The 22,714-nt window shown below is 43.9% G+C and overlaps 1 protein-coding gene across 1 annotated transcript in view; it reads left to right on the top strand.

The window, feature by feature from the left end:
- The window catches only part of SLC36A4 (solute carrier family 36 member 4), a 911,610-nt gene that overhangs the window by 366,854 nt on the left and 522,042 nt on the right, over nt 1-22,714 (top strand). The window contains exon 9 of the mRNA XM_078656956.1: nt 12,265-12,363. Coding sequence (XP_078513082.1) covers nt 12,265-12,363 — 99 coding nt within the window. The remainder of the gene's footprint in view (nt 1-12,264; nt 12,364-22,714) is intronic.

The following is a 22,714-nucleotide window of genomic DNA, read 5'->3' as shown; positions in this document are numbered from 1 at the left end:
CCTCCACCCAGTGACGGCGTTTTGCTCATTCCTTGTTATATACAACCGAGATAATGCCTATGGATGGGTTTGTGAGAAGAGTAACTACAAACAGGGCAAGCGTCCCTCTCGCAGAAGTTTCACTGTGAATTAAAAGCAATGACTGTGTCTGTAAGTTATGGAAAGTCTCTTATTTATGTGAATGAAGTCAAAGTGACAAACTTGTCAGAGTATCACCCTTCACAGAAGGAGGGAGCGCCACTGAATTCTGAAAATCTGGACACGATGGCCTGGCACAACTGGTAACTGAGTCCTATTTGAACTTATATTTTGCCTAAGAAAAACCAAAGGGGATGATGGACAAAGTGTTGAACATTGCAAGCACTCACCCCCACTCAACTTATCTTGGTTTAATCCATCATCATTCTTTAGCTCACTCCGCCACCCCAGTTCAGTCATGGCCTATGCAAATCAGTCTGACCCTGTGCCTCATGGGAACATTCCAGCCTGAACTGCCAAGCCATGTCTTCTCTGGACTGGAAACAAGCATCCTGGGACCGGTTTCTGGCTTATCAGCCTTCATCAGCCAGGCTAGCTTGAATCTAGTGGTAAAGTGAGCAAGGGACCCACCCCTGGGCATACCCTGCCAACTTAGGGCGAACAAAGCAAAACCAAAGGGGATGATGGACAGAGTGTTGAACATTGCAAGCACTCCCCCCCCCAGTCAACTGATCTGGGTTTAATTCATCATCATTCTTTAGCTCAGACCGCCACTCCAGTTCAGACATATGCAAATCAGTCTGACCCTGTGCCTCATGGGAACAGTCCAGCCCGAACTGCCATGCCATGTTGGTTTTACCTTATTTTTTGCCAGGCAGAATAAATAATTAGGAGAATGCAATGCCACTGATATTTTGCTAATTCATATCGCACACTCGAGCCACTAAATATAATGCGTTGCTGGGACTTCTGTGGGCCATACAGATTTTCGTCTGGTTATAGGCCTTGATAACCCTTGAGATTCTGCTGTCCACTGACCTCTGCCACAGAGCTACCCTGCCTTAAAAGCTACATGGCTGAATTAGACTGTACCTAACTGAATCCATCCACCCTCCAGCTACAGCCATGAGGCAGGGTGCTCACGACACGTACAATGCCTTATTGTGGTGACAGCAGAATGTCAGCATGAAATGGATATGCCTGGATTCACTGCCCCGGATATGATTTTGAGATGGGAGCGTTTTACAAACTTTTGTATATATAGTGAGTAAATGAGTTGACTGCTTTGCTAGAGAGTAAAATGTAGCAAGGGCTAAGATTTTTTAGGGCGAGCCTAGCAGCGCATGCTCTGCTCTGCCCCGCGAGGCATGCTGTATCTGGTCAGGGTGATTAGACCACGCCCACCTCTTTCCATTTCTTCCTTCTTGTGCCTTTCTGAATTGCATACTTCTAATTGGTTAAACGTTACTCTTTGGCTCACTTTTGAATGTGGTTTTTGCTTTGCATCGACTGTGCCTGTTACATGTCCCCTTACACTGGGATGTACTTTTCGTTTGTTTGGTGCACTCTTTGTTTCACTGAATTCACCCTGTGTCCTGAACACAGCTTCAACATGTTTTCGCCTGCAGAGCCCTTAATTCTAGAGATAGACCATGGTCTTCGGTTGTGCCTAAGCTCCTAGCACAATGACTGGAATTTTTCACTCTCGGATGAGCATATCACGCTCATGGCGCGGATTTGTCTAAATAGGATTGCACTAGATTTTTCTCACATACTCCCACACATTCAGTGCTAGTGATATTCGTCAGGGATGATTTATAGTTGAAAACGAGAAATGTACAGCTGAAGACTAAAAGTATGGCTTGGGGCGTGACAGTGGGATCAGGCAGGCAACCTCGACGAGACCCTTATTTGTTATTAGTATATGTGTTTGTGTATTTAAACCCCGTTCTCATTTTATTAGAACGTTTTTTGTTGTTATATCATAGGCTCTGCATGTATTGCACTGACTCTGTCACTAGCTCACCAGCGTAATGTTACCCAGAGTACTCCAGTGCATGCCTGTGTTTTACATATTTACACACTCGCCGCACCAGTCAATAAGTAAAGGTTGCCTTGGTAGGTAGAGCCTAATAAGTAGGGTGACCAACCATCCGTAAATTTCACGGACCGTCTGTAATTTGGGCCTCATGTCCGTTGTCCATGAGGATCCCGATTACGAACGCCTTTTGTCTGTAATTTTGGGTCTTGCAGGGAGCAGAGTGCTTTTGGGGCCGCTTCACACTCATCCTGGGAGCACAAGAGCAGCCCCTCGCCACTTGTTGTCATTCTGTCTGCTGGCTGATTGCCACATACAGAATGACAATGGGCCAGTTGAGCTGTCGCAGCATGTGGTGGCCTCCTTCTGCCGCCGTCTAGTGCCGAGCATTCTGTTCGGGTTAGATGGAAGAAATGTACAAAACAAAACAAGAGGTTATAGTTCTCACACAGTCATCATTTCAAAGCCAAAGCATTTTTAATTTTATATACAATGAAGCCATAGTTTATTTTTTATTTATTTTATGCAACTAACATCCATTGACAAAGCCAATAGTCATGGCTTGTTGTAGGTCTAATGTTACTGGATGCAATGATAGAAACAGCAAAATACCAGTCAGGTGGCACATTATGCTTAAAACATATTTTTAGCTTAGGTGTTTCAAGCCACGCCCTTAATTACATCAGACACTCCCCTTGGAGAGACCCCCAGTTTTTTCATCCCACTTAAAGGCCTAGAAACAACACCATGTCAGTCACCTCATGTCATGGCACTGTGCATCATGCATGACTCTTGACTTCCACATTTTCAGATTGCCTATGTTCAGGGGCATAGTGAACCCTCCCCCACCCCATCCCACCCCTTGCTTTAGGAACTACAGGGAGGGTGACGTTCTTTATAGGCCTCTTCTGTCTAAAACTCGGCTCCTAATTAATGTGAAACAGTGGGTGAGTGAATAAGTGACGGAATGTGTAAATGGCTGGATGGATTAGTGAAAGGATGAATGAATTGAAAGGGTAAATGGATGGATAATGAAAGAAAGGATGGATGGATGCATGAGGGGAAGGATGGATGAGGGTAAATAGATGGATTTGTGGGTGGAAGGGTGGATGGATGGGTAAAAGGGTGGATGGATCAGTAAAAGGATTAATAGATGAGTGAAAGGATGGATGATGGGCGAGTGAATGGGTGAATGGATGAGAGAAATGAGGAATGGTTTCATGAATTGATAAGTGAAAGGGTGAATGAATGGACAAATGAAAGAGTGGATGTAAGGGTGGACAAGTGAGTGAAAGGGAGGGTAGATGGACAAAAGGATGGATAGATGAGTGAAAGGGTGGATGAATGAGAGGATGGATGGATGAATGAAAGGATGGATGAGTGATAGGGTCAAAAGATGGATTTATGAGTGGATTAGTAAATGAATAAGTGGGTGGATGTGTGAAGGGTGGATGGAAGGATGGGCGTCTAAGTGAAAGGGGAATGGAGAGAGAAATGAAGGATGGATGGATGAGTGAAAGATGGATGAATGAATGGCGGAATGGATTGGTGAATGGGTTCCTGGATGAGTGAAAAGAAGAATGTAAAGATGGATGATTGAAAGAATGTATACCTGGGTGAAAGGGAGGGTGGCGGGCTGGAAGAAAAGATGGATGGATGAGTGAAAAGTTGAATGAGTGGATGGGTGAGTGACTGGGTTGATGGATGAGTAAGTGAAAGGATGGGTGAATGGGTAAATGGTTGGATGGATGAGTGAAAGGATGGGTGGAAGAGTGGATGGATGAGTAAAAGGATGGATTGGGTGAAAGGGTGAATGGATGATGGCTGTGTGAGTGATAGGGTGATGGATGAGTGAAATGATGGATGGATTGAAGGATAGATGATGGATAGGTTGGCAAATGGTTGAAAAGCTTTGGATATGGTTTGGTACACAGATGGAAGGACAGAATGAATGGTGAGACTGCATGATGGATAAAAGAATTAATGACAGAATGTAAATTCGAAATGGTGGATATCAGGTGTTTGATGGAAGGATGAATGGCTAGATCCTTGGACAATAGAGCTCTTCTGGAGAAGATTGTGATGGCTTACATTGCTTTCTTGGTGCCATAAGAGCTTTTGTTCAAAGCAAGAGGTATTTACATGTTATGGCTACTCCCTGGTCGACGTGTTACTATTCTGTATTTGCTGTGTGCTTATGTGTGGGATCTACACATTTGCAATTGACATTTTGAGTGACACCCAACTGCTTCTTGAATGTTACACTAGCAATTGTAAATGCTTGCATGTTTTGTTTTAGGTGTAAGGTTTCAGGGAGAGCCTCATAGGGCCATGAGCTGTCGTTGACATGTGTATTGTGTTTGTAGCAATGGGTCAGGCGTCAAAAATTAACTATGTAATAGTGTATGGACAGTGCCTTCTTTAAGAAAACTGCAGGGAAAAGCACCTTTGTGACTTTCGTCAGCTAGTGCAACTCTCTGTGAAGCCCCCATAAGCAAAGTCAGATTCTATATTTTAAGTTCCACTTGCCTATAGTGGGTTCATCACAGCAATCCTCCCTTTAGTTCACCTATGCGTGCCGCTTTATATCTTACAATGGTACTCAGACATGAGATAATAGTAACAAAGTCTATCCGAGCAGATCTTCCTGACCACTTCTCTCACCAAACATACCTGCTCAGGACCATGAGTTGTAAACTAAATGTCAGACTGGTCAACCCAGTGCAATAACCATGTAAATAGATTATTATCATATGAAATACCACAAAAAGACCTGCCCATTTGCTCAAAGCTGCATGCATACCAAAAAAACGTGAAGTGCAGGTTTGGCTCAACCTAATATAAACTTATTTTGACTTGCACTTAAGTAGTTGTCTCTTTACTTACTTTTGTACTATTGCGCAACTTCCTCTGATGCGTCTGTAAAACTTACCTTTTGTCCTGAAGTTTTGTCCTGAATTCTGACTTTCTGTCCTGAATTTGTGTCCAGAATTTTGACCCATTGTTCTGAATTTTTACACTTACCGTCCTAAAATTGCACCCATGCCAGTTGGTCACCCTACTAATAAGGTGCCGTTAGACACTATCCATCTCGGTGACTAACTTCAAGAACGAGCTGCGTTGTATAACTTTTCTGTTACTATCAAGTTCGGGGATCTGTTTATCTTCAAAGCTCTGAATTCAGGAAGCCTGGCCCCTCTCCTGTCCCACACCGGCCTCCCTCTCTCTGCTCGGTTGTAAATACTGGCGGCAGCTCGCCTTACATGTCTCAGATGTACAGGCCTTTCGGCCACGCAGGTATGCAAAGGAGCACTCTGTGATAATAACATGTAAACGTGTGCATTGTAGTCAGTGTCATTTTAAAAATAAACACTGCCAGCATCCATGCTGTTTTTTAAAAATACAATGTAATGTACTTAACTTTAATATGCCTCTCTACTATTGTATTCTAAAGCCTTTCTTATTTCACATTCCTGTCTACCTGCCCCATCACTGTCTCCCCGCCCGCTCCCATCACTCTTCCTCTCTCTCCCTCCCAGCCTGCAACATGGCGGAGAGCTGGATACAGACACTAACTACCAGGCCAAGACACGCATTAATAATTGACAACCAGGCACCCAGAAGAGGAAACACTCATGCTATTTTTTTTTAGTTTGGCATTGTCTGTGCGCCTCGGGCCACGTCTCGCGGCAGCAGAGCGCTTTATACAGAATGTATATACATACATATAATATGTGTATATCAATCCTAGGCAATCACAACAACAGTAAGGGAAACAGGATTGCAAGAAGGGAACATATAAGGCAAAATCTATTATAAAACTATATTTTCTTTAATTAGACATTCATATTAAAAGCATGATTCATATTCAACATGGTATAATTACAAAAACGCAATTACAAAAAAACTAATTAAAATACTCAATTAACAGTATTATTAATTTGCCACCTTTGATATTAATTGAGTATTTTAATTTGTTTTTTTGTAATTGCGTTTTTGTAATTATACCATGTTGAATATGAATCATGTTTTTAATATGAATGTCTAATTAAAGAAAATATAGTTTTATAATAGATTTTGCCTTATATGTTCCCTTCTTGCAATCCTGTTTCCCTTACTGTTGTTGTGATTGCCTAGGATTGATATACACATATTGTTTTCCCTGTCCTAGGAACTGTATCAATTCTTTTACAGGGGGTCCTTGTTGTTCACATATTATACATACATATAAACCACACAAGGGCCTTGAATATTACCAGGCAGTCAGATAGATTACTAATAGGAACATGACCGTATTTGCGGCAATGTATAAACACAGCCGCATACATGATTAGCAGATAGTAAAGACTTGCAGAAATCGAAACATTATCACCGATTATCTCTTCATCTCCTTCGTAGATGAACGTCACATTATTAAAGGAAGACTGATGTCTGAAAGATGCTCTACTGGTTCCTGTGAAGACACACCTTGTTCCTATTGTAAACTGGGCAGGCACAGGTATGGGTATGGGCATATGGGCACCTGCACTGCGGTCTAAACTCAGACCTCTAACATGTGGCACCGCACCAGTGTGACACAGCCAGGCCAAGGTGGCACACAGGTACTCTTTTGCACCCTGCTGATCCAAATGAGGGAAAGGTGTCTGGTTGCCAATTGGGCAGCCATGGTGTAGTGCGACGAGGCTCATGTTACGTGCACAAATACCCGTGGGTGTCTCGGCAATATGGACTGTAAGGAAAAAGGGTTTCCTTCCCCTAAGCCTCGTCGCACTACACCATGGCTTCCTATGGTCCCAGTTTCAAGGAGACACAATCTGCAGGTTATCCCTCAATCTGCCATAAAACAATCACCCAACCCCCCCCCCCCCCCCCCCAAAAAAAAAAAGAGGTGCGGATCTGGAGGCATGGGGCCAAGCCTCCAACATAATTCTTTTCACAAGAAGGCCACCCAAGTCAACCGTTGAAGCGTATCTGGAAAACTCTACCTGGGGCTGCTTCACAGTCTTCATCTGCTAGCTTCTTATCCTCTATCTAATCGCATTTCGATACACACACACAAGTTGATGGGATGTCCTCAAACACCTACCCGGTGTCATGCTTCGTCACTGGACAACCCCACGCTCTCAAAGCCCTCAGTTTGATGGAGAGCAGGCCTGCACCCTGAAATCAAGGCGGCAGTTTCTAAGCTCTGGGATCCATAAAACAGGTTACAAACCAGTATGGTAAACTAGTATGAATTTTACTTAGAGGAGTGCCACTGGGCATTAAAACTGGGCGTGGAGTGTAGGGGAGCTAGTACACCAACAAGGCCAAAGTGTTGACATGTGTCTGCCAAGACGGCTTCTAAGAGTCCATGGCATTCATCAGGACATGCACGGGCTCCTAATAAAGTATACACTACTTTCATACACCTTCGATCTAGAAAAAACAATACTTGTAACTGCCTTTGCTCTCAGGTCCTCTGGTCACCCAAGTTAAGGGTCACCTGAACGACCCCATTGAGGAAGGCACCAGGAACCCCTGTATTCATGCTCACAGCAAGGTGTGTTCCTCTCAGTTAGCCCTGTGTCCGCAGCTCGTCCTGAATCAGGCATCCTGCCCTGCTGCCCCTTCAGAGGCACCATAAGACTCCCACTGTCCCGCAGTATTAACCCTCTCACATGAGAAGAAACTCTCACACCTTTAGCTCTTTATGAGCTGTAAACGAGGTGCTTGTAGGTGGCTCAGAGGAAAAGACTGCAACTCACAAGGGGTCTGCACATAGCAACTTCAGGAGCAGGGCCATCTATTGAGATACAAACAGCCCTGAATGTGTCATGTTGTATGCAAATTAGAGGAGCCTTGTACATTTAATTTTTTCCTGGGGCCCAAAAATCCTAGAACCGTCCCTGGTTTTAAATGCCTGTAAGTACCAGAAAGGCTCCTAGATTTTTAAAGTACATTAACAATGTAGTATTGCAGTATGTTTTAGATGCTGCCACAAGAGGGCAGTAAATAACTATATTCCTCTGGAACTTTTCAGTTACTTGGACTTTACAATAAATCAAAACACTACGCTCCTGATAAGGACGGAAGTCATAACCTGCTAATGTTCAATATTTTTCTACACGAGAGGACAGGATGCGACATTCATCTGGGTAACGGTATGCTTTCTCTGAAGTCCCGCATCCAAAATACAGACATTTAGATTTTGCAATATAGCAATCACACTGACTTGGAGGTGCTTTGCAGTCGGCTCTCTTCATCCATTATTCTGCCATTCACATTTTATTTCCTCAAGCCACAGCATACGGGCACTCTGTCAGCCATTGGTTCCTTTCTGTGTGAGTGACGGCGTTCTGCTGAAGCACAGTGTTGGCATGCACCCAGAAAGTAGCCCCCTTCAGTACGAGAGACTTGTGAGCCATTCTGTGCTTTTAACATTTAATAAACTTTTTTTTAAATCATGTATTATTTTAAAACTTTCTCAGGGTAACTTTAGTACAAAAACGTTGACATCTGCCGCCCTTGAACATTTCCCTAAAAGGATATTACAAAAACGTTCACATTTGGTCGTCTATGTGTACATAAGTGTTGTCATTTTTTCATGTTTTTTTATAACAAATTATGAAAAATTGAAAAATAAGCATTGGTAAAGTCAGTAAGTTGGTGGCTAAAAGCCAGACTTTTTGGCTCTGCTACTGTTTCTTTTTTTTTTTTTTTTTTTTTTTTACTTCTGCCTTACCTAGATTACCTAGATTCTTCATTATAGGCAGGACCTAGGAGGGGGCTAAGAAGATTTTGTTATGGCATTCCAGTACTCTGCCAGGCTGTTGCAGAAGGGAGAGATGTATCACAGTTCACAATACGATGCTGACTTGACACAACCGCCTCTCGGGGCAAAGCGGTTTCATCACAGTGGCCCTGAGGTGTCACCCCTGGTTGAGGACGAGTGGTTTTTCGGGGAATGTCCAGGCTTCCCTCATGGACATGCACTTTGATGGCACCTGTCTCTGTGGAGACCAGACTGATTCGGCGCTCGAGCGCTTCAAGTGCAATTGGGCTACGGCCAAGTACTTGGGATTTTCTATGTCCCCACGTCACCCTCAGTTCATCTTTCGCTGCTAAAAGGGGCTTCCAGCTGCACCAATACCCTCCCAGCCACCGGTCTGCGCAAGTTCCCAAGCCTCTGGGTGGACAGGTTTGAGGAACCCGACAGGCCCGTGGGTCAGGTGGCCAGCAATCTAGTCAGTCCACCACCCCTCTCCCCCTTGCAGCTGCAGCCTTTAAACCTTCCAAATCTGTCTCTTTACCACCAATGGCATCCAGTTGGTGGCAGGATTCCCCATTACCTGCACCACTCACCATAACTTTGGACTGGTGGGTCTTGCAGATTGTTCAAAGGAGCTTCTTCCTCCCCTTCGAGATTACTCCTCCCTCCATGCCACCATCTCCCAACAGGCTAATAGAGGATCATCTGTCCCTTTTTTGCAAGGAAGTCATGGCTATCTTAGCCAAGGGAGCCAAAGAGAGTGCTTCAGGGCAAGGAGTAGGCCGTGGTTGCTATTCCAACTACTTTATGGATCCCAAAAAGGACAAAGGCCTTCATCCTGTTCAACACCTGTGGCCCCTTAATCTCTTCCTCAAGAAGGAGAAATTCAAAATGTCTTCTCTGGACCCAGGAGACTGGATGGTAGCCTTGGACTTGCAGGACACCTAATCCCACATTCCCGTCTTGCCTGCCCACCAGCGCTATCTGCGGTTTATGGTTGGAGAGGTGTGGCGCAGCGGCCAGGGCAGCTGACTTCGGAGCACAGGGCTCACGGTTCGATCCCCGGCTCCGGCGGCAGCTCAGCTCAGCTCAGCACCATGTGACTCTGGGCCATAGCTCACTTAATTTCCGCGACAGCCCCCAGCGCCTTGAAACCCGTATGGGTGAGTAGTTTGTGCTTTACAAATACCGGATTTACGATTTGACCAAAAGCCCTTTCAGCTCTCAGTGATCCCCTTTGGGCTTACCAGCACCCCTCGGGTGTTCACCAAGGTGATGGTGGTGGTTGCAGATCATCAGCGGCAATCAGGGGTGCCAGTCTTCCCCTATCTCAGCGCCTGACTGTTGAAGGCGGGCTAGCCCCAGGCTGTCGTCTCCCATCTCCAGACTACGGTGAACCTCCTGCTCTTGCTGGGGTTCACTATCAAATTGCTGAAGTAACACCTGACTCCTTCTCAGATGCTCCTTTTCATTTGTGCGCTTCTGGACACAGTGCAGTGTTGGGCTTATCCTCCAGAGCGGCACGTCCAGGATATTCAGGCTATGATAATGGTGTTTCAGCCTCTATCTTGGCTTTCTGTGATACTGATTCAGAGGCTGCTGGGCTTCATGGCCTCCTACATCTTGCTTGTGACTCATGCCCGCCTTCTTGTGTGGAGATTTGTGCCTCAACAGTTGACAGCTTTTGACCTTTCTTCTGAACTTCATCTTGGCAGAAATGTGTCCCTCCATTAAGACGGTATACACCTGCTGTTGGAAAGAAATTGTGGCATGGTGTGCAGAAAAACACAATGGGTCCCTTTATGCTCTCTTTCTGAAGTGTAACTCTTCATTCTTTACCTTACCCAGCAGGGCTCTGCTCTGGGCACTCCTAGGGGCTATCTGCCTTCTCTTTCTGTCTTTTTTTGCGGATGACTGACTAACCCTCATTGTTTATGCACCCTATGTACATAGGTTCCTAATTGGTCTTATCCATCTCTTCCCTCCTTCACCATTTATTATGCCTCAGTGGGACCTTAATCTGGTCTTTACCTTTAGGCCAAGCTATCACCCTGCCTACATTTTTTTACTCCTCCACCTCCCTCTACAGAAGTGGAGCGACTCTACCATCTGGAACCAAAAAGAGTACGACTAACTCTTTGTGGAGTATGTTGGTGTGGGTAAAGGTTAAACTGTGCAGAAGTGAACCTTCTCTAGAAGGGTCATGCTCTGCATCAGAATCTGCCAAGCACTGGCCAAGAAGCAACCTCCTGAAGGCTTGCAAACTAATTCCACCAGAGCTAAAGCTGCAACTACTGCATAAGCACACAGAGTTCCAGTCCAGGACACTTGCCAACAGCAACATGGGCATCCTTACACATGTTCACCAAATATTACTATCTGGACAGTCAGGTCCGTACAGATGGGCACTTTGCCCGTTCAGTGCTGTAGGACTTCCTTCTGCGACATTGGTCCGTAGACCCACCTCCAGGAATGGTATTGCTTGGGTATCTTTTCAAAGGTAAGGAATCTGGGGCTAAAAGTCTCTATCAGATGAAAATGTTACTTACCTTCGGTAACACCTTATCTGGTAGACACTATATCTAGCCACAGATTCCTTACCGACCCACCCATCCTCCCCGCTCTGCGACCAGATTTCTAGGGGCAAGGTTGACCCTTTCCACACCAGTGGTAAGTGTAATTTATGGCTACGCGCTTCTGGTGTGGAAAGTCAAGAAAAAAAACTGATGTCAGTGTGCCTGGGTGGTGCCTATTTAGCCACAGCGACATCACTTCTCGTGGGGACGATGAAGCACGCAAACTGATCAACAGCACCTACTGGCCCTCAGCGCTACTGCTTGCAAAAAATCTTAAGGATCTAGTTTGATGCCTGGGAAATTCTAAGGTAACGCATCTGTGGCTAGATATATCTCTACCAGACAAGGCGTTACAGAAGGTAAGTGACGTGTGTATATATATGTTTATATCTATATATATGTATGTATCTATCTATCTATTTATCTATCTATATGTATATAGATAGATACATACATTAATTTAGATAGATAGATACACATGTATATGTAAATAGATATATATGTGTATATATATATATATATATATATACACACACGTACACATACAAATTGGTTACTGCTGTATCTACTTCTGTTGTTGTTTAATGCTGGAATACGTGTAGGATGTATTATGTTTCTTAGTTATTGTCTCTCTAGACAGACCATTAGTAAAAATGTGAATTATAGTTTCTTCCTATCAGCAGTATAGAGGTGCTGCAATGCATTTGGCATCTGCCAATTTTTGTAGGCTCTTTCGCTGGTTCTCTGGTTTGTCCACTTTGCTGTAGTACCAGAAGGGCTGACAAAGGCTATAAAAATACCTTTATTGAAAGCTGTAATTGAGTAATACTTTAGATATTGACTAAGCATAAACTTTTATGATAACAATAATGCATTTTCTGCGAAGTAAATCGTTATATATATTTTTTTATTTAAACTAGGATATTCACAGTCCTCGAAGTCTCCCGGCATTTTCCAGTTGGAAGAAGTATCCTCTGTTTTTCGGTACAGCTGTATTCGCTTTTGAAGGTATTGGTGTGGTAAGTGTTATATTTGTTTCTCCAGTGTTTATTTTTTTTTAGCATGAATAGAATAGAAAATTATAGAACTTAAATGACTTAGGTGCGAAGAGACATCTGTATTCCTTGGGACACCACCATTGTCAAACCTTCTCGCTGGTGATCAAGCTCATATGCGGATGGGTGGAGAGGAAGTGGGAAGGGATGTAGGTTCAAGCAATCCCAATAGTGTTAACAACATATATGACCACTGGTATGTTATAAACTATCCGTGCACAGAGCAGTGTTGATGCCCTCTTCAGAGAGGCAATCTTTCAAACTCAGACAGCTCGGCCCACAGTCACAAGAATATGTAGATTAATGTGAGCCACTTCTCCATCACCTTCTACATGTAGTTGCTGTTGCTTGCTTCTAAGAGCATCACCAGGCATTTTTTTCACCTTCATCATGAATGCAAACTGCCCCTTGTGAATGTAATTTGCCAGGTGCTGTTGCTGAGTGCTTCTCTGTTCAGACCTTCTCTATCCTTTCACCCACCTTTGCTCCTATTGCTGCTTTGACACCTTCCTCTAGTTGAGAGCAAACACACCAAAGCCGTGTAGCTACTATCCTTGGTGGTTGTGGGTTGCAAACATCCATCTGGTTTCACCAGTACGGATGTTAAGGAAGCACATATGGCCCACTGAACCGCTGTATATTCAAGATCCGCACTTGCTTGATAGCTATACCTTCACTTTCAATCCAGCTTTCTTAAAGCGACACATGCATTTTTGTATATTTTTACTGTTTGCACTCATTTTATGTTGATCCGCAATTATAAAACTGAAAAATCCAAATACTAAATGACTGAAAACAAAACCACTGCTAGCTATAATTCAGCATGATGTTTAGGTCTCGTCCTTTTCCATTGCGAAGCAATGGGAAATGGGGGAGAATTCAAGTGCTCCATCGGATAGTCAAACCACCGCTTTTTTCCGTGGCGTTTTCTTCGAGTGCACGTACAGGCACGCGCATTTGGCCCATACACTTTCATGGCCATCTGTTCCTGTTCCTAATGGCCCTCCCCCCTCCCCCAGCACAGAGCGCGCATCGCGGCCGCACAGCACATCAAAGGGCTTCTCCCAGCGTGTGCTGTGCGGCTTCTCCTCCCCTAATTATCTGGCCGGCCGTACTTGTGTTTCCTGGCCGCTTCCCGGCCGATCAACTTGTATCAGTTTGCTTACATTACCATGGTTTAAGGCACACATAATTTCCTGTATCATGCCACGCACTCCCTACCTTCTCGGGACATTCTTTGCACTTGTAATCATAGCAAACAAGGCAACTTTCGGATCAGCTACGGTCAGACAGCTATCTTGTTCGCTGTCCTTGTTTTCGACGTTTTATGTTCTCTTCCTAAGCCTTACATCAGTGACGGCCCTTCGCTAGCCTTGCACACCAAAGCCTGTGATGTCACTTATATCACAGTTGCTTGAACTAGATTACCTACCCATGCCACCTGAATTTGGCACACATTTTATATTCTCTTGCTGGACATCTCATGCCGTATCGTTATTTTTACTCCTCAATTTCCACACCTGGCATTAGTTTCTTTTCATGCCTTGCACCATTTTGTCATGCTTTACTCTACTCATGCCTTGCAAGTCCTGAACCTATTATCTTCCCTACCCAATCTTTCCACCTGATATCTTCACATGCCATATACCTGTATTCTCCTCCTATGCATATGCACCCGTTATCGTCTCTCACATCAGGAAGGTTTTGTTTCCCATGCCTGCTCCTTGCATCAATCTCATGCTCTGCACCTGAAATGTCACATCAAAGGCTCTGTGCCACTTTCACCCACACAGCAACACTTACAGACACACAACGCCACTCACACCCACGCAAGCCCACTATCATCCACGCAACACCACACTCACCCACGCAACGCCACTCACCCAAGCAACACCACTCACACACGCAACGCCACTCATCCACGCAACCCCACTCATACTCATCCACGCAACCCCACTCATCCACGCAACGCCACTCATCCATGCAACGCCACTCACCCAAGCAACACCACTCACACACGCAACACAACTCACCCATGCAACGCCACTCACACACGCAACGCCACTCACACACACAACGCCACTCACACACGCAACGCCACTCACACACGCAACGCCACTCACACACACAACGCCACTCACACACGCAACGCCACTCAGCCACGCAACGCCACTCAGCCACGCAACGCCACTCAGCCATGCAACGCAACTCACACACGCAATGCCACTCACACACGCAATGCCACTCACACACGCAACGCCACTCACACACGCAACGCCACTCACACATGCAACGCCACTCACACACGCAACGCCACTGACACGCGCAACACCACTGACACGCGCAACGCCACTCACACACGCAACGCCACTCACACACGCAACGCCACTCACACACGCAACGCCACTCACACACGCAACGCCACTCACACACGCAACGCCACTCACACACGGGTGCAGATTGTGGGTGCAGATTCAGAGAAAACTCAGCAGCACCACCACCATTGCAATGCAATAGGTCTCGTTTTAACGCAAATTTAAGCTATAGGCCTTGTAAATGGCAAAGCCTTTTATTTATGTTCCAAAAACCAGAACGCAAAAATAAAGGGCATAATCATTTACAATGCTAATAGTTCAGACTCGCGTTATTGGGAGACCTATTGCATTTTCAATGCTTGTTTTACCTTGGCCATCTTTTCATTAAATAGGGTGAGACCAACTTCCACAGTTGTATTATGAAATTCGCAGATTGGGTGAAGGACAACTTTCTCAAGCTCAACACAAACAAGAGAGAAGTCTTAATTTATGGGAACAACACCTCACCATGGAACGACACATGGTGACCTGCTGTAATCGGCCCATTCCCTGTCTCAACAGAACACGCCCGCAACCCCATCATCATCTTGGATAACATGCTCTCTATAAAGAAACAGGTAAAGGCAGTCTTATCTGCCTGCTACCACATCCTACACATTCTCCACAAGATCTTCAGATGGCTCCCAATCAAAACAGATGGAGCATCACTCAGGCCCTCATCACCAGCAGGCTGGACTATGGGAACACACTTTCAAAGCCCTGCACAACAGAGGACAAACATCAACAAACGCATGACCTTCCAGCAACCAGACACCTATGATACCCCCTCCCTCTTCCTCACAGATACTCCAAGAAACTGCAAACTAACAGCAAAGAAAACTCATTCTCATACCTAACTCCTTTCTTGATTGTATGTTACTATTGTCCTTATTGCATATGAATCTGCTGGTTGTTTGGAGATTTAAATTTATGGATCGACTCTGTGATCCCGGCAGTACTATTGCCAATTTAATTGATGGGATGGCCGGTATGGAACTTTGCCAGAATATCACTGGCTCTAGACTTGAGAACAAAAAGGGCACTTATTGGATCTTGTATTTGGTCCGATTGATTTGATAGAGGTTGGTGATTTTCTTTCCACGGACTGGACAGATTATTATCTGATCAAATTCTTGTTCAATTGCACACTTTATAGGTGCCATGGACAAGTTAGCACTCATTCATCTGACCTAAAACATCCTTGGAATACATTTTCTGCCTCTGAGTTTATCGATAAGCTGCCTCAGTCATGCAAGATGAAAGTACCTCCAAAACTGCCATTAACTGCCTCCTTCTCAAAAACCGAGGTGTCAGTGACCAGTGAAACTCTAGCCATGGATCCATAAAAGTCAAGTAAGTTAGCCATGATGCCTTTGTCAGTTGTGGTTCCACTGTCTGCGCCAGGACCGTTGATGGTTCTTGTGTCAAATACTGCAATTTCTTCAACTTGCTCATCAGCAGTCCTGTCACCTGTTATCGTAGCTGGAGATAATACTGTCCTGATAATGACAAATAAAACCAAGAATCAGATGAACCTTAAAAGTAATCCCATCTACTCTGGGTACTACACACACCTCTTTGGATAAGGTACCAGCAGAAACTGCTAGCAACATCCTTCTCCACTGAAGCTAAGTAGGAGGCCACAGATGTATGGCCCCTTGGTCCAGATTATTTTCCTAAATTTAATTTTAAACTCCAGGGTGATGTTGATTATGGCCAGGATGACCAGGGGGAAGATGAAGGCTGAAGGCCTACGTCATTGTTATCTTCAGGATGTAGGGATGCTATTTTGGCACTGTGATGATCCATCTGGTACTGTGAGAGGAGTTACTAACTATGCTCTCAGCTATGATCAACTTCTTTAGAAACCTGCAGAGCTTGATGCCAAACTTTTATTACAGAGTCGCTGACCTCTTCTCCAATCAACAACCACTACTATTGCTTTCCGGCCTAGGCATCCAATAAACAGACTGATATCAAGGATGAAAGTGAGGCTGAGGAGACAGAAGTGCCAGAACGTGTGCCTGTTGGACTAAGGGATGGGGGAGACCATGTGGCCTTTGCAATAGCTGCTGCTACCCTATGCTATGCTATGCTATGATGTTCCCAGATCTCACTCGCTGATGGACAACGCATCAAATGTTTTGAGCAAACAGTTACACCAAAGAGAGTGTTTCCGCTATGACTTTTGTGATTGTTATAAAGCTGTAAAAGCTATACCAGTTATTGGCATCTTCTTGGAGCAGATGAAAAGAATTCATGAAAAAAACAGTCAACTTTCCCTGCAGTCATTCTCCGCCTGGATGAAAAAACAGAATAAAAATCACTGCTGGTTTCACCAGTCAACTGGGGGTAGATTCAGTCACGAAGGGTGCAATGCAGTAGAGATTTCTGAACATATGTCCAGGTGCTGGGAAGGCAGAATGATGGTACATGCTTGGAGCTTCATTCATTACAGCCATATCCATTAAGCATTTGTCACCCCAAGTAGGACGGGTATGCCCAGACGTGGGTCCCGTGCTCTCCATGCTACTGGAATCAAGCTTGCCTGGCTGATGAGGGGTGACAACCCAAAACCGGTCCTAGGATACTTGTTTTCAGTCCAGGGAGGACCTGGCCTGGCAGTTCAGGCTGGGCTGTTCCCATGGGGAACAGGGTCAAGATTGATTTGCATATGATTGGGCCTAAACTGGAATGGCATGGGGAGCAAACAAACTATGGATTTACGGCTAGTTCTTTGTGCTGGGGTGAATGCATGACATGTTCAGCATTCAGTCCATCAATTGTTCTTTTTGCACAATATCTTTTGGCCATTAAGCTAGGCAGACAATCCCCCATACCTAGGCATGATTCCTGAGGGCAAACGCAAAGAAAAAATGGCTAACCTTCATGAGGGAGAACACATTTTCTCCGCTGCAATTGATGGTGGTGCTGATCATCGGTTTCCACCAACTCCTAGCTGCAGCAATTCTCAGAAGCCACGCTTAGCTCAGGTGCACACTTTGAGGCCAGCGGTGAAGAATGGGCTTCTGAACAGGCACGTTGAAGGGGAGGCCTTGTTTGGTCTCATGATGACAGCAGGATGTAGCACTTAAAGACTAACTTGAAGGGGGTGGGCGATTCCTTGGTGTTCTGCAGTCTCGTTCTTTTTTTGAGGCTCAGAGAGGTTACAGACAAGTGATCTACCACAAGTGCTTCTATCCGTATCAGTTACAGCATATAACTATAAATGTTGTATAGGATTTTAGGACCCTGGTGTAATTTTCCCGATTCATGCCCCTATATAGGTATAAATCACCCTATCCTTATATAGGCATAGAAATCATAACCATATTTAGACACAGCTCATGCAGTCCAAGTACGGCATGGCTACTTCCGCTAGTTCTGAAAATCCACAACGATTTCTTGGAAAACTCACCTTCAGCAGTCAGGGACTTCCCTTGCTTGAATATTGATTTGTCCAAGAACTCATGGAGTTTTCAAAGAACTGAGACTCTTTGATGACGGTATTATGTCCAACCTTACGTCAAACTCAGCACCTTCAAGGTATAAATATGCCCACACTTGCCCTAGCAAAGAGACCGTGGTTTGGAGCAGTTCGATTATCTACTTGCCCAACGCAGCTCGCTACATCAAGTGCCGAAGGAAGACGACCCTCCAGCAGACGCACTAAGAGAGACGCTGTCTTTTCTCTTGCCGAGAAATCCAGCTCCAGTGTTTCCAAGCTACCCTTGCGGGTTGTTGAGAAATCGAGTCCTGAGACGGAGAGATACCAAACCTCCTTCATTCTAAACCAAGGTACGGAGCTGATTAGACCCTAAGAGAAATCTCGGATAGATTCTTGGCACAAAGTATACTAAACCTATGCTACATCACACTTTCTTCCCTCGTACTAGACCCAGGTTAGGTACATCAGGGTAGGCGTATTTTAGAAGCACCAGTTGAGTACTTTTAGTCTTTATTTATTCATATATGTATTCTATGTATTTTATGGCTTAGAAACCATACCATGTTTTTACAGTATTATTTTATAGTACTCTTTTTGCTGTACGCATCATACTTTGCAGCCAGTATTACGATTGTAGCAGTTCATTTCTTCTGCATGAGAAAGAAGACTGTTCAATAAATACTTTTATTGAAAACGCCCGTCTCTCTATTTTCTCTGCACCTCTGGTGAAACGAAGCATGTACGATTGACTGAGTAAAATATCTTACTATTGTTTCCACGACTCTGAAGGTATGTTTTATCTTGGGGAAACAAAGTTGTCATGTTTATGCGGTTGTCAGAAACTAATCCCTTCTTGTTTTTTCGAGAAAGTTTTTAGTGACCTCTGAGCTAGCTGGCACTCACAATTAAGTCTAATATATTCAATAGAGACCCAGTTGACCTCAGTCCTACGTCTAATCTATAGGATATATTATTCCAATGCGCAGAGCCTATTGGGAATATAGGAACTACACTACATGGCGCCCAACGTTTGGCAAGGCACTAATTTAACGCTAGATACAAGAGTAACTCAGTCGTGCTTTTCACAGAGACCCCTTTTTCCCATAAAATACTCCAATAGACGTCTGGAGTGTGTGAAAGGATAAAAAATCCGCCATAACTGAGTAGGACGAAAAATCCTGTGTATTAGTTTTTGGTTAGTTCAACGTTGAAGGATACAGCGTTCCAAAATATTTTGCACCTTATCTTTGTTTCCTTGCAACTTGCTCTGCAAACTTTCATTAAACAATGTCGAATAACGGCGACAACAACGCAACCGGAGGAGCTGCAGTAAAAGCAAACCAACCGGGCCTTGATGTTACAGGGTTTAATGATAACTACGATGATGCTATAATCATCCTGGAAAACTTAAGAAAGGCCATTTTCTATAAGCTTTATAGCTATAGTTTATCACCAAGAGGTGGTAGGGTAATCTTTGTTATAGAGGCACATGAATATCAGCAGACAGAGGTATTCTATTCATGGATTATCTTTCCACAAGCAAATCCAACAACACGTGTTATAGAGGAACTTCCAGCGGAATACGTTCCTTTTGAGGACGTTGAAATTCCATTAACATATCAAGAGCATCAGCTCTCGTTTAAAGGTGCCCCACAACATCAAAATCACATTACCAGGCTTGGTCCATTAGGTAGACCAGGAGCAACATGGCCGGTACTAGCCAGCTATACACCACATCCTGACATTGAACAAATGACAGGTCCAGAACTGTTAGTTCAGCTAAAACAATTAATAAAAATACATAGACAATTGGTACAATATGTCATGCGGACTCTAACAGTCCAACCTGCTATAAGAATTCCACAGCACACCTCTCATCAGGGGAACACAAACAAAATGACACCACCGACTATACAATCAGTCACTGGTAAATTGCCCGCAAAAAGGGAACAAATTCCATTCTGGTTAGCTCAAAAAATTACTCAAATAGAGGCAGTATTTCCAGATAGTACACGATTCTAATAATCTGTTTACCAATGGGGATAGCACCACACGTGGAAGAGTGTGACACTTGGGGTACAGTCTTTGCTTCAATCTACACAAAAACACATGGTGTTCCGTCTATGGCGGTAATACCAGACGTCCTGAAACAGATTCAAAATGAATACGGACCAGAACCTGCCTTTAATCTTGGTATGAAATTACTAAAAGATAACAAGCAGGTCTCGGCTATATTGCTAGCTAACATTAAAGGTGAAGCAGCATCTGTGGCAATCTGCCAAAAATTAAAAGAACTTGATGTAACTGAGCAACCGTATGAACTTGCCAGGAAAATAGAAAAATCCTATGAAGAACTAGGTAGAGATAGCTTGGGAGGGAAACCAGTAAAGCCGGAACTAACAGAAAATCCCGAAAAGGTTTTTATTAAAAACAATCTCACCACTCCTAAAAAGAAGTGGGAAAGTACTAAACAGACACTTCCTAAAGAGAAGCGTTCCCAATCAAGAGGTAGGTCTCCTCAAAGGGAGCCCTCTGAAAAAAGATATAACCTCAGAAATAGAGATAATTTGAGAAAACCTGATAGATATCAAGATACTGATACACGTTCCTCTCGTACCTTTCAGACTTCCTTGCAGAAATCCGAAAGAAGAGGACGATCGGAACACAAAGAAGAACACGTGAAGTCCAAAGACTATCAGCATGTTCCAAAAAATAAGAAACAACAATTCACCAAGAAAAAGGTAGCAGGTCTAAAAATCAGAGATGCCGACGATCTTGAGGACACAACTCAAGAACGGGGAGTGGGCCCAGACAATGCTGGACAGCGCAGCAGAAGATACCATAACTCGCAGGATCCTGAAGGATCATCTGGAGACAGTGGACTTGAATGAATGCATTCAAGTTGAAACTGCCGACACCAGGGTTAATGTACTCCATAAGCTATATGAAGTAACGCTCCGGATGGAGGGGGACATAGCTAGGAAAATAAAAGCACTCTTTCGGGAGAAGCTCTCTAAGGGTTATGACATTCTTCTAGCTGAAAAAGACTGCCACCTCAATTTCTCAGGGACTGCCCACATGGCATAGACATCATTATGCCAGCCTTCTCGAATCATATTCCAATTCATAAAAAATACACCTATGCCAGAAAATGGGCTGTAGCCCAGGCTCCAGCATTATATAAAAATCATGTGGGATGGGATGAGGATTCTTCTCACCATAAAATCCACTTAAAAAGTCAACCAGCTGTTCAGAGGCAGTATCCAGTTAAGCAGGAAGCTACAGAACAGGTCAGAGAGATCTTAGATCAACTTGAAGACCAAGGGGTGATTGAAACATGCACCTCATCCATGAACAATCCTTTGTTTCCTGTCTCTAAACCAGACAATAAGTATCGTCTAGTTTTGGACTACAGACACTTAAACTCTTGTTGCAAAACTTTTGCAGTACAAAATACATACAGTGAAGCACTGATGAATAACATCGTGTGCAAAAAATATAAAACTACATTAGATATTTCTAATGGTTTCTTTTCTTAAAACATTGCACCGGAAAGCAGGCATTTGACCGCTTTCTCAATCATGGGGACTCAGCGTAATTTTTGCCGTCTCCCTCAAAGATTCAAGAATAGTCCAGGGTTATTTTCAGCCAGAGTAACAGAGTTACTACAAACATATGATGATGAGGCATTATCTTATGTCGATGACATCTATCTTACAGACGATGATTTGGATGTGCACTTGAAAAGAGGGAACACCATAATACTTGGGTTCGCTTCTGAAGGGTACAAATTCAATTTTAAGAAATCATGAATGCCCACCTCAACATCCTATTCTTTGGATACGAACTTTCAAGTGAGGGCAAAAGCCTAGCAGCTAACTTTCTAGAGAAACGTGCGCTGCTCCAACCTCCAAAGATGCTTAAAAACGTAGTCAATTCTAGGTTTCTGGAATTTCGGAAGAAATTACATTCTAAATTACTCAGAAAGGGTAAAACCTCTCTACGAATTAATCAAACCTGATTTCAAACAAACTAATTGGACACCAAAATACACAGAAATGTTGCGTTCAGTGGAAACAGACATGTTAGGAACAAAACATTTACAAACATGCGACAACATACGCTGCCTTGTAATCCGAATCATCCCAGGGAGATGCGGATTCACATACCTAACCTTTAATGAAGGTGAAAAGGTACCAATAGCTTACAAATCACACTTGTACACACAAGCTGAAATAAAATTCACTTCAACAGAAAAAATTCTGACAGCGGTTCCTACTGTAGTAGCAAAAAAGAGAGCACTCGAACAGGGTAAACACATAATGGTCGTTACGCCTGTACCTGCCTTAGAGGCAGTGACAAAAGCGAGTATTCCAAATGCAAAAGCTTTACATCCGAGATGGATACAATGGGTTAACTCTCTTGCTGACTTGAATACGTTTTTGACCCCTACTTGAAAACAAGAATTTCTACAATACGAACAAGAATGTCCTTTGCCCATTGAGATTCTGCC

The sequence above is a fragment of the Lissotriton helveticus genome, chromosome 8 (genome assembly GCF_964261635.1).
Source record: "Lissotriton helveticus chromosome 8, aLisHel1.1, whole genome shotgun sequence".
In the NCBI taxonomy this organism is placed as follows: Eukaryota; Metazoa; Chordata; class Amphibia; order Caudata; family Salamandridae; genus Lissotriton; species Lissotriton helveticus.
The sequence above is the reverse complement of the archived record's forward strand: the minus strand, read 5'-3'. Positions and strand labels throughout refer to the sequence as shown.